The following is a 26,384-nucleotide window of genomic DNA, read 5'->3' on the forward strand; positions in this document are numbered from 1 at the left end:
AGGAAAATGTACATGTAAGGAGAGTCACAAAGACTGCCAGAGCAAACCATCCTGAGGTGTACAGAGCCATGGGAACACCATTATGGAAAATGGAAAATCTGTGCAATCTGTTTCTCACTAGAAACCAAGCTCAGCACATGAAAATTTGCATTCCTCTCCAGCTGAAATTTTATAGTGTGCCTTTAAGGAGAGCATGATGTGTTGGGCATTGTAATAATTCAGTCTGGATGAAGACAGACACCAGGAAAAATTGTAGGGGCTGGTCAACTGCACTGGAAAATCTTCCAGAGCAGTCTGCAGAAGACTGGAATAGGAAAGTCAAAATCATAGTCATGGGAGGAAATGTCTGCTGTCTCCATTGAGAGATATATTTTGGCTAACCTCAAGTAAATTTTCATGGGTTTTCCTTCACCTCATTCAAGATTTCATACGAAAACTTTTTTAAAGTGCCAATGATTTAATTCAGTTAATTAAATAATTAATCTTCCATTTCTCTCTATAGAATTATCTCTGGGACATTCCCAAACATTCTGCAGGGGCTCATAGATTTCTGTAATCTGAATGAACATTAATTATTTTTTCTTTATTTTTATTTTTATTTTTAATCCAAGGGTTCAGAATTGGGGGGCTGGTCTCTAGGACGATGGACTCAGGATGGCATTGACATCAACAATAACTTCCCTGACCTAAACTCTCTGCTCTGGGAGTCAGAAGATCAGAAGAAGAGTAAAAGAAAAGTTCCAAACCATCACATTCCAATCCCTGACTGGTACCTGTCCGAAAATGCCACTGTGAGTAAGGCCAGGAGAGGGGACACAAAAGCTGGGATGTCCTGAGAGAGTGAGATTTACATTTTCAAGAGATGAATAACCTGGGAGTGAAGTTCCACACCTGATCTAAGTCAATAATTCCCTTTATGTCAGTGGAAATAAAAATGCACCACAAAAGCACCATTTCCGCCCAGGATTTAGAGACAGGTCTCAAGGAAGAAACTGTTTCCTAGAGGATTTTCTTTTCCATCAGCTATTGCAAGAACCTGGAGGAACTCCAAACCCAACTTTTAGGCAGCAAGGTAGACAAGGAGAAGCACAGCATGAGCTCAGCCATGTGGATCAGGCTTCTCCCAGGTTTTGTGGCAGAGATGAGCTCTTTGAAAACTCACTTGCAGATTTGTCCTGGGATTTTCTTCCTTGCTCTTACTTGAAATATGTTCTTATCTTGAAAAACACAGCAACAGATCAGGAATATGCAAACCCTGTGTTGTGGCTTATGTTAAAGTTGTTTATTGGATGGTAGTGCCAGAAATTTAACTTATTTTGGCCTGACCTTTGAATTATAATGTCAGCTATTAATAGCAGCTTCACTGTGGTGGTTTTTAGTACTTTAGAATCACCCAATCATGGAATAGTTACAGTTTAAAGGGGCCTCTGGAGATCAATCCAAGGCAGGGTGACACAGGGACACATCCAGGTGGGTTTGGGATGTGTCCAGAGAGGGAGACTCCATGACCTCCCTGTGCAGCTGTTGGGGTGCTCTGCCACCCTCATGGAAAAGTTTGAGTTGAAACTTCCTGTGTTTTAATTTATGGGCTTTACTTCCATGTTTAAAATCCCTTATTTTGGAAACAAAGAGGAAAAGCAATGGCACCATCTGACACATCTGTCAGTTCCTGCTCTGGGCCTCACTTGACATTGATGTTCCTGTTCCTTAAATCACTGATGAGAAGGTTCTGTTAGCTCTTAAGGGATGTCTGTGACCTCCTAAAATGGCTGACAAGTACCATAATTTAAATAAGACCTTCTCCTTGCCCACATCCCTTCTGCTGGCCTCTCACTCTCAGCAACTCCTGATCCTGCTCTCCTTTGAAGCAGCACAATCAGATTTCCATGCTGAACCAGATCTGCTGTCACTTCTCCCAGGTGGCGGTGGAGACGCGGGCGATCATCGCCTGGATGGAAAAAATCCCTTTTGTGCTGGGTGGCAACCTGCAGGGGGGAGAGCTGGTGGTGGCCTATCCCTACGACATGGTGAGGTCCATGTGGAAAACCCAGGACTACACTCCCACCCCTGACGACCACGTGTTCCGCTGGCTGGCCTACTCCTACGCCTCCACGCACCGCCTGATGACGGACGCCAGGAGGAGGGCCTGCCACACCGAGGACTTCCAGAAGGAGGATGGCACTGTCAACGGAGCCTCGTGGCACACCGTGGCTGGAAGTGAGTGGCAAAGCTCCAATTAGTGTTCCCTTGCTAATTAGGGTAAAGCCAGCATTGCCTGGTGTGCATTGCAGCACACAAAAATGTGTGTTCTAGGAGGAATATTTCCAGATGCCGTTGCTGTCATTAATACCCAGTGACTGATATTTTTGCAGCCAAGTTTTCCAAAACTGCACATGCAGAGCATTAGCTTTAAGAACTTTGTGCAGTCAAGACTGTCAGGAAGAAACCAACCCTGTCCAAACCCCCACACAAGGTGACAAGAAGAAAACTGCTGCCAAGCACCACAGCCAGTGTCAGAGCTGAAGCAGGGGCTTCAGGGAGAGATTCCAGATAAGGAAATCCTGATTGCAGCCTCATGCTGACTGAAATCAGCCTCAGATCAGCCCTCACTCACATTCACTGGCAGCTGCAATGAAATGCCATAAAAAGCTACTGTTTGCCTGCTACTCTCCTATTTCTAAAACACCTGGATGTCCTTACACTTAAATTTTGCATGGGCTGCACAGGCATTCCTGCTGCCAGGATAAATCACAGCCTGGATCAATCTCCACACACCCAAGCCTGTCACCCTGTTAGGGAGCACAGAGGGGAAGCCACGGCCTGTGGTGTGGCCAAAACCTTGATTTCCAGGAAAGCCCAATTAGAAACCCATTTTTAACAGCATTAGGCACGTTTGCCTTTGCTCAAAATCCTCGTGTTTTTCTAAGTGCATCAGTCAAGCAACATATTCCCTGAAATTAGGAAATGAGACAGGCATCTGCCACCAGTGGGCTGACAACAGGAGCAGCACTAATGGCAAACAGATGCAGGCCAGTGTCTCTGAAACCAGGTTTAGGTGAACCTGGCTCATGTTTGGAACTTGCAGGTCCACTGCATAAACATTTTGGGATTTTGGACGTGGCTTTTATGGCTTTTATGTTGGCCCATGTGGAGTTAGTGCTGGCCGGCCTTTAAAGGCTGCAGTCAAGAATTAGCTTTTCAAATATTTTTTCAGGAGGTTAAAAACTGTTGGACGAGTTTGGGGGAAACCTTGAACTCTTAGGTCTGAAAGTACATTCCCATGCATTTCTGCAGATTCTTAAGCATTCTCTAAGACCTGACATGACCACTTAATTATCTAATTTATGAATTTAATTTTCCTAAGTGCTACAAGAAACATCATTATGAATCAATCCAGAAAAGATGACATTGGCCTTGTCACTAACAGCTGTCACACTGAGTTCCATTAAGTAAAGATGGACAATATAGATGCTGAATTATTACCCTGATTTCTTAGGACCAATTACATTTTGGATTTGTTTCATCTGATTTGCTTTATTTCTTGATGATGTTTTAATTATGATTTATGTCCTGCTCTTATGGTAAGACTTCCTAAAAAGTGCTTGCAGAAGCTGTCCTACTCATCCTTTTGTTTGAGTGGCATCTCCTCATTGTACCACACCCTCTCCTCATCCACCTGCTTCCTTGCAGTGGTCCTGCACAGAAACTTCTCACTGCTCATGCCATGGGAAAATTTAGATGGCATTAGATAAATTTAATTTAGAAAATATTTAATATTTATTTAAATATCAAATAAATCTTTAATATTTATTTAATTTAGAAACATTAGATTTCATTTCAGTCCCTAGAGAAGCATGTGCACCACAGATACCCAGCACCTCCTCATGCCTTTAAAACCCAGCCATGATTTTTCCTGCACATTATTTTGACTGCAGTGAGTGCAAGTTCTCCAGCAATTTTACATATAAAGTTTCTGCACTGGATAAACTGCACAAAGGCAAAAAAGGGATTGATTTAATTTTATTTCCTGTATTTTTGAAGCTGGATTTGCATGTTCAGGCACTAGGAAAGAGTTGCTCTTGGCAACACAAAGCCATTTTCTTAAATACATGTATTAAAACTGAGCAATTAGTGTGTATGGCAAAACATTTCACAGCAGATTAATCAGAATGTTATACAGTATGTGAGGGGAAAATAATTGTGGCTGTTTCTCAAGTGGAGGGGAAGCACATTTATGTAGAGTAGCATATGCCACTGGCTGATGTTTAGGTTTTCCCCATCAACAAAAGTGAAAAGTTTAACATCTGTATTATATAATCCTCCTGCTCTGCTTCCAGAAGGCACTGAGGGCTCATTAAATACTTGACTACTGCTAATTGGACAGGAACAGCGATTTTGGTTTAACTCTTCTTGCTCAGAAGCAGTCCATGAATGCAACTCCTGCAAATCTTTGCTATTTAAAACATAACAATTAATGATCATTAACAAACATATTTCAAAATATTTTCTTATTAGAAGTGCAGGTTGAACAAGAAATGAAGCTCACAGAATTTCTTCCTCTAGTGTTCATGTTTTGTATCTCGTTATCAGTGTGAGAGTGGAGAACTAATAAGGAGGAAAAATAATGGTGAGAAACTGGAGAGAAACCTGGAGAATGGAAATATTTCAGCTGTGTATGTAAAGACAGCTCTCCTTAGTGCTCCAGCCCTTTGCAAAGGTTACAGTGGGCTCTGTAATGCAGAATTAAACTGCAGCTCCTCAGAGACTGCAGGCACTGGGGTTCCTAGGGCTTGATTAGGAGATATTTCTGATGGGAATCCCTATTGCAGAACAACAGTGCAATCCCAATCTTCTGCAGCACTATGACAGGGAGAAAAGAGACCCTTTCCTTTCTTACAAACTACAGACACCATATGTAACATAAAATAATTATTACTGCCTTGATTTTTCTGGCTTTTCTATCTGTTAGATTACTCAGGGAGGAAAACAGACTGAGGAACTCTTTCACCAACTGCTCTGATAAATCACTTTTACATAACAGCCCCTGTGAGCACATAGCTCTGTGTGCTGGCATTCAGGGTTCTATCGAATGGGAATTCTGTGAATTGGGTGAACAGCTGCACCTTCCTGCCACCCAACACAGACAGATTCCATTTCCACCCAGGGCACTCATAAGGGAGAGCTGCTTTGTGGGTAATGTCCAGGATTAGGAATGCTTAGGGCTTTCTTCAAAAAGAACAATTTTTTCTTATAGAGACCTTTCTCCTGGTTGTGCTCCCATCTTCCCCATCAACAGAATCCCAGAAGGGTTTGGGTTGGAAGGGACCTTAAAGCCCATCGAGTTCCACCCTTGCTTGGAGCAAATTTCACTATCCCAGATTGCTCCAAGGCCTGTTGTCTTGCTTTGAAAAGACAGGTGTCTTCTAAAGAAGGCAGGAGCCTCCCCTGAAATGGCAAATGCAAACCCCCTCCCTTAACTCTTCCTTAATAAAGAGTACTTTATTAAGGAAGAAAATAAAAATAAAATAAGAAATGCACTAATACAAAAAAACATTGACAGAATCAGAACATGCCCTGCCCCCCTGTGTGTCAGGGTGGTGTCCCAGCCCCATCCCATGGGGGCTCAGCCCTCCTGCAGTGCCAGCTGTGGCTCTGCTGCAGCAGGGATCCTGCACAAGGGGGGAGTTTTCCTCTGCAGCTCCAGGGCTGCTGCAGATGGGCCTGGGCTCCCTCTGGCCATGCAGGGCAGCACAAAGCTGCTCCTCTGGCAATGCAGGGGGCAAAGGCTGCTGGGGTGTCCCAAAGCTCAGATTGGATCCAGGTAGGAATGCTTGGCTCCTCCCCTGGGCGGAGCATCTCCCCATGGGATGCTGGGATTGGATCAGCCCTGCAGGGACACTCACTGGCCATGGACAGCAGATAATTAATAATAAATGGCCCATGAACAGAAGAGATCTCCTGGAGGGAGGATGGGTTGTGGGAGAGGTAAAGAAAAAACTGCCCCATGAACAGAGATAACTGCCCCAGCTCTGACAGATGGGAATTGAATACACACCCAAAGCCACATCTTGCAGCCCAGGACACCTGTCCAAGCTGGCCTTGAGCACTCTGGTGATTTGTTACAGAACATTTAGCATTTCTAAAATCTTTTTTCCTTTCCAAATCTGCAGGGTAAGCCGGCTAGATGAATACCCAACTTGCGTTTACAGAAGTTACATTAATTTGTGTAAAAACAGATCTGATCAATAGATTAAAAAGGCCATGAAGTTGTTCCCTTTTTCCCCAATATTGGCAGGCATCAATGACTTCAGCTACCTGCACACAAACTGCTTTGAGCTCTCCATCTATGTTGGCTGTGACAAATATCCCCACGAGAGCGAGCTGCCAGAGGAGTGGGAAAACAACCGCGAGTCCCTGATTGTTTTTATGGAACAGGTATTCACCTGGCATTTTTGGTTTGGATTTAGATGTTTATTAGTTTTTATTTGTATTAGTTTTTATATTTCTATATTTATCAATAATACATTAATAATATATAATATTATTATAATTATATGTTATGTTATATTATGTTATATTCCTTATACTATGTTATATTTATAATATGTAATATATTATATATAATATTATATATAATATATTATATATAATATATTATGATATTGATATATTTTTATACTTATTTATATTAGTTTTATAAGTTGTGAGTTTTACAGTACTTTATTAATCAACTAAAAAATGGAGTTGTGGTTTTACAAGATTTTTTAAGGATGAATTGTCTAATTAAGAAATGATTCTTTAATTATTTTTATTTTTAACTTAATTAATTACTTGTGTTTTGTAATATGCTCTTTTTTATTTAATTATATAACACTACTTAAATTTATGAAGAAGAAGGTGATGAAGAAGGCAAAGAAGAAGTTTAAAACTTTTATTTTATACATATTATATTGTAAAACATTAAACTTTAAGTTTTCTATTATGTGATATTATACACTTTTATTTAAACTACACACTTAAAATTTTAGTTTTATTATTAAATTTTGGAAGTATTTTTATGGTTTTAGGTTAAATGTACTGGGTTTTTTGGGGGTCAGTGCGTGATGGTACAGAAAGTCTAAAATTCTTAGCAACCATGGTTCCAACACCTACTATTTTTCTTGCATGACTAATTATGTGGTTATTGGTATTTTTGATAGACATAGCACTTCAACCAGGCTGGTTTGACTCCAGGGAATAAAATAATGAAGCATCTGAAAATGTGATGTGAGTGCTGAGCTTGCTAGAAAGGATTTCTGGAAAAAGACCCAAATATTGTGTCTGCTGCTTCATCTGTTCTTTTTATCTATATCTTGAATTTGATGCCTCAGGAACCCTAACAAAATTCACAAACTGATTCACGAGTTAATGCCTGAAGGGCTGCTATAGGGTTAATAATGATGTTTCACCATGTTGTGAGCCATAAAGTAGGAAAAAAGAAATATAATTCACTTATGGAATTAAAGATTCAGTGTAAGTTCCTAGGACAATTACTGTTCTTTGCTGTGCAATATTTACTTGTTTTTTTTTATTCTCTTCCCAGGTCCATCGTGGCATCAAAGGCATTGTGAAAGATGTGCATGGGAAGGGAATCCCAAATGCTGTTATTTCAGTGGAAGGTGTTAACCATGACATTCGCACAGGTAAAAAACCCCAAAAATACAAAATATCAGTGCAAAAGAACAGATTTGTAGTTAAAAACAAACCCACAGAACCATGTTCCTAAGTACCATATCCACATGTTTTTTGAATGCTAATTTTATGGGTTTTTATCTCTTTGCTGGGGTTCTGTGCTCTTCATTTGCTACCGCTTCCATTTGCTTTGCCACTGAAGCACAGAGTGAGGCAGATTTGGACACACAAACTGATTTCAGGCCTTGGAATATCATAGAGCTTTGTGACTTCCAAATCTTTCATGTTTGCCACAAGAGGTGATCTGAGCCAATAATGAATCTTGGAATATCTTAGTTTATGATTAATTTCAGTGCTACTGTGTCTCCATTGTGAAAGAAAGCATTGAATGACAGATACTTAATTAGGCAATAATGATTCTGCCTTAAATATTTCAAAATGGGACCACTGGGAAATGACAGTGGGAATTAAAGTAATCAGCTGTTTTTTCCTGTCTTGGAAGCCTTGGCAGTGCTGAAAGTCTGCCATAAAGTGTGGGTTGTGTTACTCTGTTAACAAAATTAATGTACTGCTCTGAGTTAATGCAATACGTGATTAATCTCCAGCTCCCTGTACTCTGGATTGTCATGAAAAAAAATAAAAATAAAGTGCAATAAATGTGCAAGATCTCAAAATCCACCTTGTAACACTCAGGGAATCTTGCAGCTATTTACATCTTGACTTATTGCTGAGCCTCCATGGCTCAAGGCCATCTGCAATTGTTAGTAAAAATAAAAATACTTATTTCATTCCCTTTAATTTTTCTTTTTAATGAGACGTTTAAGCTCACACTCTGGAGTCACTGTGGAATTGGGAACATAAAAGTTCTATCTTGTTTCATATTATCCAGATAACAATACACATCTCATTAGTCCCTGAAACTAGAGGATTTATGCTGGAGCCAAGAAGCTAAAATGACATGTATAACTCCAGAGAAAGAAGGCAAATTGTCAGCAGTCTCCCTTCATTTATACCTTTTAAAATGAAAAATGTGCCCATTTAAACCTCTGAGTTGCCTTGATGTAAAAATAGGCCAAGCAGGGGAAGAATTATGGCCAGGATCTCTATTCACAAAAGTTTTGTTTCAAGTGAGCAGAGCTCTGCTGTTTCACTGCTGCATTACCGTGGTCAGCTGCCCTGTGGAGCCAGACAGAAGTTGCCTGTAAAAGCCCTGTAATAACATTTAAAGGTTTGAGAAAATTCCTTTGCTTCTTCCTGTGGACTGAAATAAAAGTAGATTGGTTTGGCTTTCTCCTGGATACAATATCCCTGATGGAAGGAGAGGGATGCTGACATTCAGCTAACACCATTAATGGGCTAATTGAAGGCATTGATTCCAGGAGCAAGAGCTTTGTGGGGAATTATTCCATTTTCCCTCAATGCAGATGTAACTATTGATTAAGTCTGAGTGATTCCACATTGTTACAGTCAGATTTGGGCTGGATTCTGTGAGAAAGCCTCTGCAAAAAGAGTTCAGTTGGGTGGACAAATGCACCTTTCCTCCTCCATGGTGCCAAGACAGTTTTGGGGGTTGCCTCCTGTAATTTGGGGAATGACAAAGTAAATATTGATGGAGAAATGTGCAGTTTCTTCCTGGTGAAACACTTCTGTGTCACAGCCAGACTTCAAAGACAGATGCTTCTGTGTGGTTTCTGATTAAGGTGTAATTAATTTAATTTCACACAGTGTCCAGAAATTTTTTATGAATATTTTGGTAAGTTTGCAGTGATTTCAGTATACTTAATGTACCAAGCCCCAAGGATTTTGAAGTAGCATTTAGTAATATTTAATATATTAAATATATTTATCTATTAAATATTTATTTAATTAGTCCAAGCTAAGCATAATTCTGGTATTAAAAATCTTCAGCCTCACTCCTGGCTGCCTAGTCCATACAGAAAAGTTGAGTTTAAGTTGTGTATAATGCTTTGAGTATGCAGCACTATGGCCAGGTTTCCTGGAGAGTCTTTTGTTGGTAAAAAATCATTAGAAAGATTTTTATAATGTATTTAAATCTTTGCAGTTTGGCACATTTAAATGTAAAAACTGCTTTTGCACTTTCACAATTGCTTAATTGTAACTAAGGTCTGTCCTATCAGGCTCAAAGGACATTTCTCTTAATTGTGGAATTTATGGAGTAGTCTGACATATTGAATTCATAGCAATGCTATCTTTGTCCTGTAATGCATTGTTATTTTATCAAAGCAGACATGGCAATCCCTTTCCAGCCCCAGTAGGTGGGTATGGATGCAGTCTGCCTCCAGCCTGCTCCCACTGGAACCTATTATTTCAGCAAACCTATTATTTACTAAATTTATCTGTGTTTTTAATTGTGTTTCTTTTTGCCATCTGTTCTGATTTTTTTTTTTTTTTTACTGGTTTTAATCTGATTTTCAGAAAACCCCTACCTTTTAGCCTGGTATTAAATTCTGGGCACTGACAGCTGACAGAATACTCCTGTCTGCTTGGTTCTAAATGGAAACAGGGAATGTGCATCCTTGCTGAAGGTTTAATACCCAGATTTGCAATGAATTCCAGTGGGGTGTGAATGTGTAGGTTTATTCCTGGCCCTGTGTGGGGTTGTGATGAACTGGCTGCTAAATGTGTCAGGAAAATGTGGGTCAGCTTTGCAGTCCTGGGGCTAAAGCCAGGCTGGGAGCAGGGATGTGATATCCCACAGGGGATCCAGAGCCCTCTGCCTGGCCCCTGGTATTGCCAGAGCATTTACAGCTGAAAATGAGCCCTTGGGGATAAATAGGAGGAATTTGGGCAGATTTGTGGTTTGGCCTTTTGTTCAGCTTCCAACAGTCCCAGTGGTGAGGGAGAGCTGAATAAAGAGCCTCTCTTAGAGCCTTTCCTAAAAATGCCTGAGTCATGAGGAACAGAAAATGTGGGCCTTATTATCACTCCAAATGTGGTCAAATTGACTTAAAACCCCCCTGATCATATTGGGATGTAAGAATGGACCTGATCAGGGACAATTCTGGCACACCCAGAGGCTGCACTGTCAGGGTATCATCAATATTGCCATTTGTTAACACTCGCTGTTTGCAAACGCATTTTTTTATTTTATATAATCCTAAATTAAATCACTGTTTCTTTAAACAGAGGCTGACCAGCCTGATCCTTCCCCAAAATAAAATATTTTTATTCAAATCATCTTCAGTTTTTGCTGCGCTCTGCACTGCCAGTGAGCCCAGGCTGGTGTTAGTAAGGCTGTCAGGTCTCATCAGTGCTAAAAAACCTCAACCCCTCCTCATGCAGAGATGTTCCATTTCTATTTTTACATGGAATTGCATATTTGAATATGTACTTTCCTTCACAGGGAGTTCCTCCAGGACAGAGTGAAAAACTAATTTTAGGTAATAGTTTTTCCCCTTTTTCAGTTCACAGCTAAGAATATTCAGTGGTTAAAATCATATTTAAAAGAAGCCTAAAACAATCCTGATGCTCATATGGGTACATAAAATGGATATATCTGAGATCATTCGTGGGGAAAAAGAAGAAACCAAAAACTCCTGATTCAATGAGGTGCTAAAATACATTTTTCTGAGTAGGTTAGTTGATTGCAGGATCTTGGTTTGTGCCTTTACATTTAACCAGATGGTTAAATGTCCTGGTGAATTTACTTTGTAGGAAAATCAGTGTAATAAACGCCAATGTAAGGCTTGATAGAAGGGAATATTTACTTACTCCTCAAAGTGAGTTAATATTATGTATTCACACACTTTTCCTAACAAACAGCACCAAAATCTGTGTCGGCAGTCTGATCAGGGATGTGTGATGTGGATATTTCACTGGGGCTCCTCTGGATCCCTCGGTTAGGATTGGTTTGGCAGAAGTCTTTTTTACCCCATGGGAATCACCAGATTTTTCCTCAGGCCTTTCCAACTGCCAAAAACCTACAGCTGGTTTGGAGCCTTTTTGCGTAATTTGGGAAATATGGTTGAGGTGTGTTTTTCTCTGGGGTTGGCAGGATGAGGAGGGGTATTTGTGGTGAGGCAGCCCTTTGGACACCCTCCTGGTGTGAGGATGGAGGGTTCTACCTGTGGTGTCATCTTACCCATGGCCAAGGACTTCTGGGGATGGTGAGGGCCGGGAGTTGGACTCAATGGTCCTTGTGGGTCCCCTCCAAATCAGCTTATCCCATTCTGTGTCCTCATTTAATGGATTCAAGTTGCCCCAAGGTGTGGTGGTGTTCACAGGGGTCCCAGGATGAGAGAAGAGATGAGAATCTTGACTCCATGTTTCAGAAGGCTGATTGATTATTTTATGAAATATATTATATTAAAAGAAAATGATATATTAAAACTGTACTTAAAGAATAGAAGAAAGGATTTCATCAGAAGGCTGGCAAGGAATAGAAAGGAAAGGAATGATAACAAAATCTTGTGACTGACCAGACAGTCCAAGACAACTGGTCTGTGATTGGCCATTAATTAAAAACAACTACATAAGACCAATCAAAGATGCAACTGTTGCATTCCACAGTACCAGATAATTATTGTTTTTCTTTTCCTCTGAGGCTTCTCAGCTTCTCAGGAGAAAAGTCCTGGCAAAGGGATTTTTCAGAAAATATGTCTGTGACACTCCAGGAAAGGTTTGGATGCAAATTTCTTCATGGGAAGGGTTTTAAAGAACTGGAGCAGGCTGCCCAGGGATGTGGTGGAGTCTCCATCTTTGCAAGTGTTCTAAAATTCTGTGGTCATGGCACATGAGGACATGGTTGAGTGGTCAACATGATGGTTGGTGGTTGTACTTGAGGGTTAGAGATGTTTCCCAACCTCAGCAATTCTGTGACTTTATAAACACCACTTTCCTCAAGGAGAAAGGGGAAAGGACCCGCTGGTCCTTGTGGGTCCCTTCCAAATCAGCTTATCCCCTGTGATTCTGTCCTCATCCAATGGAATCAGGTTGCTCCAGGAAAGGTTTAGATGTGATATTTTCTTCATGTGAAGGGTTTTAAAGAACTGGAGCAGGCTACCCAGGGATGTGGTGGAATCCCCATCTTTGGAAGCATTCAAAACATCTGTGGTCATGGCACATGAGGGCATGGTTGAGTGGTCAACATGATGGTGATGGTTGATGGTTGGACTTGAGGGTCTTAGAGATGTTTCCCAACCTCAGCAATTCTGTGACTTTATAAACACCACTATCCTCAAGGAGAAAGGACCAAAACCCTGAAAATCATCATTTTGTGCCCCCACCAGGAGCTGACGGGGATTACTGGCGTCTCCTCAACCCGGGCGAGTACGTGGTGGGCGTCAAGGCCGAGGGCTACACCGCCGCCACCAAGACCTGCGAGGTGGGCTACGACATGGGCGCCACCCAGTGCGACTTCACCATCTCCAAGACCAACCTGGCGAGGATCAAGGAGATCATGAGGAAGTTTGGGAAGCAGCCCCTGAGCCTGGCGGCACGCCGGCTGCGGCAGCGGGCGCGGCGGTGGCAGCGGCGGTAGAGCGCGGCGCCAGCTCTGCTTCTCCCAGCCTGGCTGTAGTCGTAGTGAGAGTTACATAGCCCATCTCTTCGTGCCTTTTTCTCTGCACCGTGAGGCCTTGCTGTTTGTGGAGCTGGATGGATGCTCGGGGGGGGTTCTCATTTTTTGGTGGGAAAAAAAATCAGAATGAAGTCGAACCAAAAGGAGCCCCCGGTTGAGGGGAGAGACAGGGAGAATGGAGGAAGGTGTTTTGAGTTGAGCCGGAATGAAATGTTTTGCTTGTTGGGTTGTTTAATCCTTTGTCAATCTGTTTCCTTTAAAAATTGAAGAGAAAGGATGCAAAACACCAGCAGCAAAAAAGAGATACTTACAAACGAGAAGTGTTCTGAATGAAAAAAATGAAAAAAGTATGTAAAGTATGAAATTGATATATTTTTGCAACTCAAAAAAGTTTTGACACTCTTTATGTTTTATTCTCATATGGGAGGAAAAGCTGAGAGGCGACAACTTCTGTTTAATGTGATTAGAACTTGTGTCAGAATTTCTCTCTTTCTCTGAAAGTTCCCCCTTTGATAAGCACTATATTTCAGGAAAAAAGCCTGCAGCGAGTAACCCACCTTTGCTTTCCTGCTTAGGTTGTTTAGATTTAAGGATGCTTTGTGCTGCCAGAGTTAAATTCCAGAGTGTTTTCTCCTCTGGCTTTTCAAGGCTGCAATTTTAGTCCATGAACTAAACCTGACAAAAAGGTTTTGGGATCAGGACAACTGTGGTGTGGCAGTTCTTCCCTGATGTGGGAGAAGGACCCGAACAAAGCTTTTCCTGAGGATACAGCCACTTGTGTCATGTATGAGAGGAGAGGCTTGGTCACTGAGGGGTGCTTAATTCACAAATCCTCTCTACCATATTTTTTCTTGATTTTTGGCCTGACTTGAGGTGCCTTTTGTGCTCCTGCACATCTCCTGCCACTGCCTTCTGTGACATACAAGGGGTTCTGGGCTCCTCTGCAGGCCTGCTCCTCTTGCTGCTGCTTTTCTGGCCTTGTGCCTCTTTGGGAGCAGGAGTTGTGCTTTATTGTTGGCTTTTGAGTAGTAAAATTGTACAGCAGGACAAGACTGAGGTTCAGGAAAGATGCAGAGCACATCTAGGAAAGAATCAACTGATGTTGATTCTGACACTTTCCCTGTGAAGGAAGGTACCAGCTGATGAAAATACGACTTTGCTCCATTAGCTTCAATATTATGACCTAAATTACATCTAATAAACCAGAGTCAGCTGCATGATTTTAGCCAGTCTGTGGCTAAATAAACATCTCTGAACATGCTTGGTAGCAGACTGCAGCATACTCTTCCAAATACAATTCTGGTTTAAACATTTTGATTGCTATTTACAGTGTTTGCCAGTTTGATAGGATTCTTGGAAAAGACGTTCAGCAAAATATCATTGAAACTGAGGAAAAAATAAAGCAGAGTAGAAAATTTACTGTAAAAATACCATGTGTCATCTGTATTTATTATTTTTTTATTGTCAAGGAATGAAGGAAACACATAAAAGATAAAAGACTGCAGAATGAAAAATATAATCTAGAGCCCTTGCATAGTAAATAATCATATTCCTAAATTTCTTAGGCAATTTCAGCCCTTCCTGGTTTTGCAGATACCATTAAATAACAGCAAAGGCCCCAATAAAACAGAAGAGTGCACTTTTAATTCCCTGTGACTGAAATTATGGAACGCCTCCAAGTCAGTATCATTTCAATTAAGTAACAGAAGTAAACAACTCATCCAATCATTCCATCCTGTGGAATTATATTTTACTAATTTCACCCTCTTTGCACCCTTACAGCATCCTGTATGCCAAGTATTTCTGCGTAGCAAATATAATTGCAGTTTGTCAAGAAGGGATATTTTTTTTCCTGAGAGCAGGAAAGGGATTAATGATGTCTTTGTGCAGGTAACAAAGTGAAATAATTTTGGAATAAGGAGTAATGACAGCAGACAATTTGTTTGCAGCTAAATTTGTTGTGTTCACTGGCATATGTAGATTTTATGACCATCACGATAGATTAAGAGCACACAAGTTTTTTGGGGTTATGAATGGAGTTTTTTGGGTGGATTCTCTCTGGAGTCCCCAAAGGCAACTTTGTGGGTGGTTGGAATGCACTGGCAGAAGTGGAACAAAATAGCCAAATTTAAATGGGATTGAAAGTGGAAACCACTGCTTTAGTCCTGGTGAGGTCTTTCTACCTTGAGATAATGGTGTGAGAGTTTAACTTTACAAACCTTGAGGTTCCTGTGCTTTGTTCTCAGAACTGAGGTTCTTCCTGTGAGAAATTATTTTTCATTTGATAAGAAGGAATGGATTTGATGGGGAATCCTTGGACATCTGTTGGCTGAGACTGGATGGACTCTGATTGCTGAAGGCCTCAGGTGCTGGGGACAGTGGCTTTGGTGCTCTTTCCTGGCTGTCACTAGTGCTTACACGAGTTTGGGCACAGCAGAACTGGGACTAATGCAGGTGACCTTACTCCATTTTAGTCCAGGCATTCCTAAATAAATGGCCTAATAGCTGTCAAGTGGACTTGTCTGTGCAATTATTTTCTGATTGTCCAGCACTGGAAAACACTCAGGCTCCAAGGAGTTTTACCAGGAATATCAGATGTGTGAATGTCTCATGCTGTTTATGCCTGCCCTGGAAATAATGATGGCAAACTGATGTGTGCCCTATTTACTGCTGTAGTTATGCACTTGGGAGTTAAAATGTTCTTTCCTTTGAAATACACAGCACCATTATTTTACCTTCAGACACATCCAAACCACAAGCCAGTAAATCTGGATACCAATGTTTTTTATTTAGCCTCCTTTTCTACCTCTTTAGAACAGGTAATTTTTTTCTAGAGTCTGTGCTTTAAATCTCTTTTCCTTTTAGTGTTGGAGGAAAACAGACAGCCCTGCAGAGATGCCAAGAAATAAAACTTGAGGGTGGATTCAGCCCTATTGTAATTACAGATCCATTTGAACAGCTTATAGCAGTTCTCTTGTGTGAGAACTTTGTTAAATCTTGATCATCCCTGATATAAAAGAGAAAAATACAATCCCTTCCAAGTAGTAAGAAATTCAGCTGCACAACCTCACCCACACAGTAAAGGTTAAACAAATGAAAGGTTAAAACAGGAGATGCTCCATTCTGCTTGATAATGCCAACCATCATTCATCTGCTCCCATGCAGAGCCCTGACAATCATAAAACACAGTGGGAGCTGCCTGGCTTCTCCTTAACTATCCCTGTCAGGTTATCCAGCTGCTCATTTTTATTGGTTTCATTATCATCTGGGTTTTTCTCATCCAGCCTGATAACCACAAGTGCAGTAACCTCTCAAAGAAGCTCTCAGAAGGTCTCATTTGCAGTCTCTCTGCAAATCCCAGACTGGTTGGGTTGGGAGGATCTCAGAATCCATCTCATTCCATCCCTGCCATGGCAGGGACACCTTCCACAATCCCAGGCTGCTCCAAGTCCTGTCCAACCTGTCCTTGGACACTTCCAGGGATGGGTGAGTCAGGTTGGGAATCTACAGAAACAATATCTGCTTACACATGTTGGTAGAAACGTGGTGCCATTTGGTAACCTCTGATCCAAATTTAATTTACTGGCAGCAGAAGAGTTTTAGGAATATCTGAGTATGGCTTTTACCAGGAGGTTGAGCTTTGTGTGGGTAAAACATTGATGAAAATGAAAATGAATGAAATCATTGTCTGTGCTAGTTAGGAAATACATTTTTTCATTGGATATTTTAAGCTGTCACATATTTTCAGCTTCTGTCACCATCCACTTTCCCTTCTCTTATCCATGTATCATTGTGGGTTTTTTCCTCTAACTTCAGCTCATTATTTTCACTGAATTTGGGACATGTCCCCAAAGTGTGGATTTCAGCAGTGACTGACAGAGACCCAGCCAGATTTCCTTGTCTCTTTTGTCACACTGTGGCAGGTGCTTGACCTTTCTGAGAAACACCAAAACAGAGACAAACTTGAAACAGAACACAAGTGGATCCACACCAATGCCTTCCACTAATTAACCTTTAAAAACTGCCATGACATACCTTTGCTGTGGGTCTGAAAAAGCCCAAGTTTGGAGGTTTTTTTTACCTTTTATTTTGTCACCAGGCTCTGAGTGAATTTGGGCAGCAGCCCTAAGCCTGAGGGGGAAGTGTAAAAGCAGAGATAATTTGTATGAATTGTGATGGCATCACCTCCTGCTGCAGGACAGCCAGCTCTGTGCACACCTTCCAGCCAGGGCCCAGGGAAGCTCTGCTGCTTCACCCTCCCCAAGGACAAAGCTTTTCACAGCCCTTTTCATCTCCTACTGCAGCAGCTGCACACCTGGAGAAAGAATCAGTGATTTTTACCTTTGATTTCATGGGTACTTTTGTCATAGAAATAGGATTTTTTGGCTCTTTCCAGTCCTTAATAAACAGTTTTGAATCCTCTTGGCTTCAGGTGATTAACTTCTAGAAGTTTTAGTGTTTTCTTCTGCTATCTCCTTAATATTCCAAGTTTAAATCACATCTATACACTTAATCTGAAGTGTTTACTGGTCTATAATTGCTTTTTGAAGGTCATTAAACTTCAGGTGACATTTTTGTGTTTCACTGTAAGGTTGTAAGATTTTTTTAGCAGAAAAATTTGCATTCAATGAAGCCGTAACAGTGAATACAATCTTGTCACTAAAGAACCATTCTCTGCCATCTTCCATTGGTAAAATCAACATTTTGCAGTATCCATGGTCACTTTATAGCTAGGTGAGGTTCACAAAGCCACCAAGGCCTCACACTGAGATTTGCAGAAAAATTTGTTGATCACTTTTGTGGCTTCTCTGTCCTCTTGACAAGAGACTCAATTTGATTTTGATGGAGATTACAGCTTCCATTAAAATTTTAAACATTGCTCACATGCTTGAATTTAATTATCATCTCATGAGTTTGATGAGAAAAACTCATTATGAGTTTTTCTCATGAGGCACATAAAGGATATTTTTATACATTTCACAAATTTCAGACTCAACAATTTTTGGTGGAACCTTTCAACTTAATAGGTAAATGAGTGCTTTCATTAGTAAAAAATGACAATAATTGGATTTTTGACAGCTTGTAAAAAAACTCCAGGCAATGAACACAAAGGTGCTTTACAGGTGCATGTTTTTAATACTTAATCTGCCTTTTCAGGAGTTTGAGTGCCTCTGTTCACCTGCTGGGTGTCACACTCAGAGGTGTTAAATCCACCTTCCCCTCGCTGGTGTTGGGTGATTTCCACAGGTTGGATTAACCAATATCCCACAGTTTTGTGCTCTTTACTAAATTGAGCTTCAGACCAGACCCCTTTCAAGCACTTTCCTCTCCCAGGGAAGATCCCTGGAGCATGACTGGAGTGCCAGCAAAGAACGTTTGGATTTTCACATCACAGCAGCACTTTTGAAAGTGATTTTTTCCACCAAAACACTGCAAAAGAGCATTGCACTGTGTATTCTGAAATACTGCTGGTGTTTAGAGAAAACAGTAGCCATTCCCACCTATTATTACACTGAGTAATCTCAACCACCTGATTTTTAATTATTCTAGTCATTAACTCTCTCTCCTAATTTGCTGCTTTATAAAATTCAATACATCACTTATGTCAGCAGCCCAGTCATTCTTATTAACTCTGCTGTCCCAAAAGCAACAAAAAAGAGCATTCAGAGTAAACTGTCATTTATAGATTAAATATTCATCCAGCCTTACTGTCAGCAAGTAAAAAGATGAGAAATGGAATTACTTTTTGTGGTTTAGATGTGACAGAAATTCAATATTTGGGTTAATAAGGAGCAATGGCAGCATAATCTCACTTAACCAGACCAGGGGTTTTAAATCTGAGATCTGTTTCTTACCACAGAGATCTGGATCTGGTTCCAGGTTTTCCAGTGTAAAAAGTGGTAAAATCACATTGCTATTTATTACAGTTTTGTGAGCCCTGGAACTCTCAGGTGAACAGAATCATTAATTTGGGTTTGGCTCAGCTCAGGGATCATCTCCTGGCTCCAAGGTTGTCCTCACAAGCAGAACAGGTGAAATTACAGAATACTTAGGAGAGGAATGGGAACTGGAGGAAAAAACTGACTCTGTTTCTATGATCCACCCTGTTTCTGCCTTATTTTTCTGTATTTGGCTAATGAAGGGCAGCTGGAGCCACTGTGATGAACATAATGATTTCTGGGAACATCCAACCCCAATGACTGCACTGAAGGACCAAGACAATCAATCAACAGCTCCACCAGAGACATAAGACATGTTAAATCTCCTTATTCAGTTTAATTCTAAAGGGCTTTGCTCCTGGTGACTGCTGTATGGTCCTTTAAAAATACTAAAACAAATTCCTTGAGTGTTAGAAATTTGAGAGTAGTTCCTCAGAGGTATTGATCTGCTTTTACTTACACATTTTCTGTGACTTTGGCCCTAAAAAGGTCATCAAGGACCAGTTTAATGACTCTAAATTTGGGTACTGAAGGTCCTGTCCACCCTCAGTCAATGCACCCTCAGCACTGTGTGTAGAACATACCTGGTTTGGAGAAAATCCAGCATTTTAAAATCTGTTTCTCCCTAATGAAAATGTCCATAGGAATTAATTGCTGATTTCCATCTTAGCTTCAGGAGTAATGCATCATTCTTAAAGCAGAAAGAGTCTCCAGAGGGTACTTTTCAGATTATCACAGTCTTCAGATGTATTATTAAGACCTTGACTGCTGCATGATTGATTTAATATAAATATAAATCAATAGAGCTTCCCTAGAACTCTTCCCTGTCATCTGCAGGGAACTTGGTAGATTTTTGGGAAATGAGACCTGAAAAAGTGTGAGAGTGAGGTGGGTGAAACAGAACTTCTATTACAGAGAGGAAACTAAAAGATGGAAAAGAAGATTCCAGTTGAAATATTCTAGTCCCATATTTTTCCTGAATTAATTTTATTTTTCCTGAATTTTCAAATAGTCCATGTTCCTTGAGCAGCCACTGAGGTGAACAACAAAGGATAAGTGGTGGCATTTCAAGATTGCCAGCCCAAGCCAGAGAGTTCAGAAGCAGATGGTGGCAAATTGTATTTCAGCAAATGCTGATAACGAGTTTATCATCAATCAGAAAATTACTCTGAAATCAGAAAGCTGAGGGGTTTTTTTTCACACCAAAGCTGATAAAAGCCCAGGGTAGGAAATGGGATGGTCAGAGCAGCACTCCTTCAATGAGTTTGTGATTTGACAATCAGCTGTTGATTGAAATGTTGAAGATGTTGAAATCACCCATTTCCAATTTTAAACAACATAAATGCCTGTAACTAGAAAGAAAAATATAAACTCTGGAGGGGGAGGAAGGAGCAAATCAGGGTGGTAAAAATGAAGTAGAAATGAATGTCTGTGACCCCCAGCAGCAGTGGGGTGTATGTTTGTGTGGGCACACAAGAAATGGGAAGGCAGGCAACCCTCAGGGGGCATCAGCACTGCAGAGCTCCAATTGTTCCACATTAGAAATTGTGCAAGTGCAGCCTAAATATAGCAACAGCCAGAGCAGGGTGTAGGAGTCCCCAGTGTTTATCTGCTTCCCTGATTGCATCTCCTTGAATTTCAGCGAGCCTGAGAGCTCCGGATGTAAAATAGTGGTTATAGCATCCCTCCCACCATGCAAAAAAAGAGGGGAAAAGAAAACAAACAAAACAGAAGCCCCACCCTGCTGATGAAACCCCAGAATCTCCTGTGACTTGTGTATCTGAAAATGTTTTCTTGGAAATATTTGATAATTTGGCCACAGTTTATGCCAGGTTGTAAAGAGACTTTAGAGAGGAAACAACAGATTCTCTTCTGCTGAAACCATACAAAGCCTGCTGATATCAAGATAAAACTGCCCAGCCCCTTTGGCACTGCATTTGATAGACTTCCTTATCAGCATCCCAGAGCTTGCCAAGACCCTCTCTTTATCTAATTCCCACTGGGAAAGTAGGGGAATTTCTACATCAAAGTTCATGACCCATCCTCTCCTGGATGTCCATCAAAGGTCCCAGCACATTGTGGGTGCTGCTGGAAACAAACCACCAATAAAAATGTAATTTGAGGTATATTCTTAAATTTATAGAGTATTTTATGTAATAGACTTGTTCAGGCTGGAAAAATCCCTCTGAGGTCTGAGTCCAACCATGCCAAGGCTGTGTCCTCCACATCTACAGAGTTTTAAATCCCTCCAGGAATTGGGGCTCCACCACTGCCCTGGGCAGCTGTGCCAGCCTGCACAAACCTTTCCATGAAGAAATTTGTCCCAAAATCCACCCTGAGCCTGCCATGGCCCAGCCTGGGGCCATTCCCTCTGCTCCTGTCCCTGTTCCCCCCGGCTGTGCCCTCCTGGCAGGAGCTGTGCAGAGCCACAAGGGCCCCTGAGCCTCCTTTGCTCCAGGTGAGCCCTGCCCAGCTCTTCAGGGGTTCTCCAGCCCCTTCCCAGCTCCTCAGGGATTCTGCAGCCCCTGCCCAGCTCCCTCAGGGATTCTCCATTTCCTGCCCTGGACCCCCTCCGGCCCCTCCATGTCCTTCTTGTAGTGAAGAGCCCAGAACTGGACAAGGATTTGAGGTCCCTCAGCAACCCCAGCACAGGAGACAGGCCCTGCCCTGATCCTGAGGCCACAGAAGTGACAATAATATATTTTTTAATTGCTTAATACCTCAGTGCTCTGTTGACAGAGCCACTGGTTAGCACTGGGGCTGTTTGTGTTGCGCTGCTGCTCTGTGCACGCCTGAATTGATGATGATGATTGATAACCTCCTGAAGATCAGGCACTGCCAAGGTGCTCCCCACTAAGTCCCCCTTGGCATTTCAGCCACCATTTGTCACATCAGCTCTCTGTAAGCAACAGTGGTGCCCCTCTAGCCCAAAATACCCGAAATATCTTGGATAGCTTTAGTGACTCAGCAGCTCTCTAACCCTTCAAACAGGCAGGGGGTAATTTGTGAGCAAACAGACCTAAATCCGATCAGCTGTTCACAACAAATAATTTGAACATCTCTGTGTGTGCAGTCAAAGCTGATCATCTTAATGTGAAAATGATGGCAAGTATGGAATCACTTTAATAGGATGATGAAGAGCTGTGGGCTCCTGGGGAAAGCAGTGCAGCAGTGTGTGCACCTGCATCCATTAAAAGGAGCAAAATATAGGGAATAACGAGCTGTAACTTGCCAGTCCATCTGACTGAAGAGCTGGTGGGAACCGGGGTGGACAAGGAAAAGAGGAAATACACTGTAAAACAGCCTGGGATGGTGTAATGGAGCTCACATGGGGCCACACTGGATATTTGCCTCCCTCCTAAAACTGAAGGAGGTTTTGTAGCACTCATGGAATTTGGGTTATGGAGGAAGAAAAAGTAAAATTAGAAAGGCACAGGTAGTGATGCCTTGTTCAGGCTGCCCTAGAACAGAGGCTGAACAGAGCTAAAGAATAAAGCAGGGATTTATTCAAAGGATCTCCTGCATGGATCCACCTTGGGCAGCACCAGAGCCCAGCCAGGGCTGCACCCAAGATGAACCAAAATGGCCCCAAAATGCACGAGAGGGCACGGGGTCTGTCACTGGGATCAGTTCTGCTCCATTTGCACCTTGCAGTTCATTGTCCCATTCCAGCTTTAGCCCAGGCAGTCCCACCCTGCTTGTTTTTCTCTCTCCAGCCCACGGGGTTTGTGCTCCTGGGCTGAGATTGGGATCATTTGTCCTTGGTGCCCAGCTGGAGCAGGAATTGTTTTGTCTCCCTGCTCTGTGCACAGAGCTCACCATCCCCTGATGGGAAGCCCAGACCCACACACTAAAGCAGCACAGAATCTCAAAAATAGAAAAGCCAGACCTGAGGCATCAGTGGTACCTATGTCACCTGATCCACTCCATCTACTCTGCCCATTTTCACCATAACAAGAACATGCCTCAGTCCCTGGAAGCAGTCTATGAACACTGGCCAAAAAATAGAGGAGAAAACAATCCAAAGTAACTCCAAGTTCTTCTGAGATGATCTCACTGCCCATGTATATTCATTGTTTGCTGCTAGGCAGAAACATTCTTTCAGTCCTCTTGATGTGGAAGTGGAGATTATAATTACAAAATACTAATATCTTCCATAAAATTAATTGATCAATTTTTAACAGATAATAGATTTTATTGCCTTTGTAGTATTCCTTTGGAGGAATATGTTTGTAAAGGCCATACATATTTATAGGTGCTACAAATATAGAAGTACATAAATATGAAAAAATGCATAGATATATATATTCCTTTCCTCTTCTTTCTTTTGCATTGCAAAGAAGGGACAAATTATGAGAAAAAATATCTGTAACAAACCCACCCAGGCTCCATTTTCTGTGTTAAAGCTACCCAGGAGAAGATGATGTTTTATGTGATTACCAGTGACAAATATCAGCACTAATGTGAGTTTATTGACAAGCACAATGGCCAGGACAGCGAGGTACAGGCTCTGCAGTGCACAGAAACTGAGAAAGTAATTTCTCATCTAATAAAGGATGCTGGTATGTCCCTCCTGGGTTGGATCTATGTCCTTGAATTATCAGGCAGCACTTCTTTACATGGAACATCTACCTGCTGCTAAACACACCATTATTTAGGGAATGGTGTGAGTTCATCATCATTTACATTTTTCTTTAGATTCAGATACCATCTGCTGCTCTGTTTTCTTTTGCCTAATGTCACAGTCATAAGCATGTAATTACCATACTCCTACTCATTTTTTTTTCATGTTCTTATTCATTTCAAGCTTAATTTCAGTCAGTTTTTGTCCTTAGCTTTCTTAAACCCTGCAATTATTAGAAGACATTTAATGGGATCAACAGCAACGTTTCATGCTGCAAGGATAAATTTTGAAATGGATTAAATGAGGACAGATGACAAAGCACTGAAAGCAATCTATGGATCAGAAAAAATGGAAGGAAAAAGTAGCCTTGTACAAACTAACAAATGATGATTTTTTTAAAAACTCTAAACCTCAGGGGTTTTTCTCGTAGTGATAAAACAAGAATTTGCAACCCTGAGAAAGTGGAGGTCTTTGTAGATATTAATGGAGGAAAGTGCAACCCTGCCCAAGTTCAGAAAAATACTCAGCATGGATCAGTTCTGACCCTCAGAGTCCTGCCAGGTTTGCTGTTTGTCTCTGGGTCATTCTGCAACTTAAGGGGGGTTATAGAAGGGAGGGAGGGGGACATTGCATACAGGCAGCTGGTGACAGGACAAGGACAGTGTCACCTTTCCAGGGAACAATTCCCATCCAATCTCCCATCCATCCCTGCCCTCTGGCACTGGGAGCCATTCCCTGTGTCCTGTCCCTCCATCCTTGTCCCCAGTCCCTCTCCTGCTCTCCTGGAGCCCCTTGAGGCCCTGCAAGGGCTCTGAGCTCTCCCTGGAGCTTTCTCCTCTCCAGGTGAGCACCCCCAGCTCTCCCATATCAAAGGTGCTCCATCCCTGTGCTCAAAATGGATATTTCTGTGATGCTTGCACAGGATATTCCACCTCACCCACTGGGAACAGTCTGTGCCACCCTACAAAGAGACATAATACCAGTTTAGATCAGCTGCTTGTCACCAGATGTCCCAGAGGCCACTGAATGGCTCCCAACATTTTCCCTTCAGAGGTCCCTTGGGTCCCTGGTGCTGTGCTGAGATTTGCTCCAGTGTCAGGGACCAGAATGGCTCAGGGATACACCCGAGCTCTTTATTTTGTGTTGGGACTCCTGCAGCTCTGGCTGGGCTCCTCTTCTACACACTGCACGTGCTATTAAATACAAAAGATTCAAGTAAATATTGGCATTTTTGGAGGTGCAGGACCGTGCCCAGTCTTGCTGGCATTGTAGCTGCTTTCCTCCCAGAGCCAGGCCAGCAGAAGTTGCCATGAGGCTTTTAACCTGGTTCTAGCACGATGCTGGTAAAGGAAACAAAAAGTTATATAATGATGTGGATGGTAAGTCCTTTGAAACTGCACTTCCTTGCATTTTCCAGGGTAATTATTCTGTCTCTGCTACATCTCCAGGCGAAACTTTCCAGGAATTAATATTCCTTTGTGCTGTGAAAGACAATATTTAGGTCCTTCCTAAGGGATGGGGAAAAAAAAGTTGTAATGGAGACCAGAGCAAAATAAAACCTCCCACAGATTCAGAGAAGGAACAGCATCCCAGAGTCTCTCCCATGTTGTCAGCAGCTTTCCTCTGCCTGTTTGCTGGAGCCTGGAGCCCAGGATGGAGCTGTGATCCTGGGAAATGCCTTTTCCCTGTGTGAGAGCACCATTGTTCTCAGAGGTTTGCAGAGCCAGCTTCTCCTTTCAAAGAAGTGAAATCTTTGCATTTGGAGCCTGATTTGTGCCTTGCTCTCGGTACAAATTAAAAGTGGCTGCAGGCTGGATGTGAATAAATGATTTACCTCAGCCAGCCCTGCCAGCCTGTGTGAGAGCAGGGTGTTAATCTGGAGCCTCCTGTTAATTTGTGCCTGGCAGGGAGGTGGGGCATGCACAGGGAAAGGTGGGGAAAATAGTGATTTAAAATAATGGGGGGAAGTGGGAATAAAAGACACAGCACAAAGTAATCATGTTGGTTAAATCAGAAATTATTTGATGTCTGTGAATTTTCAGCTCTTCTGGGATCTCTTCTGCTTTTCTACAGTGGAGATTTAACACCTTGGTGGGAAGCAAAAGAGCCCTTAAGAGGCCAAATCTGTGCACTGGAGTGGAATTTAATCTTCAGCTCAAATCTCTGTCGGGAGATCACAGGGAGAAGCCTGGAAATGTTGCTGATTCCAGGGAGTGGAAGGTGGTGTGGAATAAGATAACCTTTAAGGTGCACCCCAATCCAAACCATTCTCTGATTCTATGTTAATAAAATTCATTATTAATTATTAAAGTATTAATGATGAATCCCTTTAAATCAGAAAAAAAAAAAAAAAACCATTTGGGGACCAAGAATTTGGACTTTAAATGGAAAATGAAAGAGTCTGCTTTCTGCGGACCAGAATTTTGCCCTGTGCAGAGTGCAAACCACTGAGGTGGTGCTGAGGAAGTCTTCAGGCCTTTCTGTGGGAATTCTGAATGAGGAAGGATGTTCAGGGAGCAGGAGAAGGAAGCCTCTCAACCTTGAATTCACACCAACCCTGAAACCTGCCCCAGATGTCAGGGAAGAACTCAACTTCAGCAGAATCACGTCT

General features: G+C 41.9%; 1 protein-coding gene across 1 annotated transcript in view; it reads left to right on the forward strand.

Moving 5' to 3' along the window:
- Nucleotides 1–13,283, forward strand: part of CPXM2 (carboxypeptidase X, M14 family member 2) — a 65,448-nt gene extending 52,165 nt beyond the window's left edge. Inside the window, exons 9-13 of the mRNA XM_054277053.1 lie at nt 612–791; nt 1,920–2,217; nt 6,296–6,435; nt 7,583–7,682; nt 12,921–13,283. Of these exons, the coding sequence (XP_054133028.1) occupies nt 612–791; nt 1,920–2,217; nt 6,296–6,435; nt 7,583–7,682; nt 12,921–13,171 (969 nt within the window). The 3' untranslated portion in view covers nt 13,172–13,283. The remainder of the gene's footprint in view (nt 1–611; nt 792–1,919; nt 2,218–6,295; nt 6,436–7,582; nt 7,683–12,920) is intronic.
- The last annotated feature ends 13,101 nt before the right edge of the window (nt 13,284–26,384 follow it).

Source organism: Melozone crissalis, unplaced genomic scaffold (assembly GCF_028551555.1).
Source record: "Melozone crissalis strain CALT ecotype California unplaced genomic scaffold, PUWL_Pcris_2 ptg000019l_1, whole genome shotgun sequence".
In the NCBI taxonomy this organism is placed as follows: domain Eukaryota; kingdom Metazoa; phylum Chordata; class Aves; order Passeriformes; family Passerellidae; genus Melozone; species Melozone crissalis.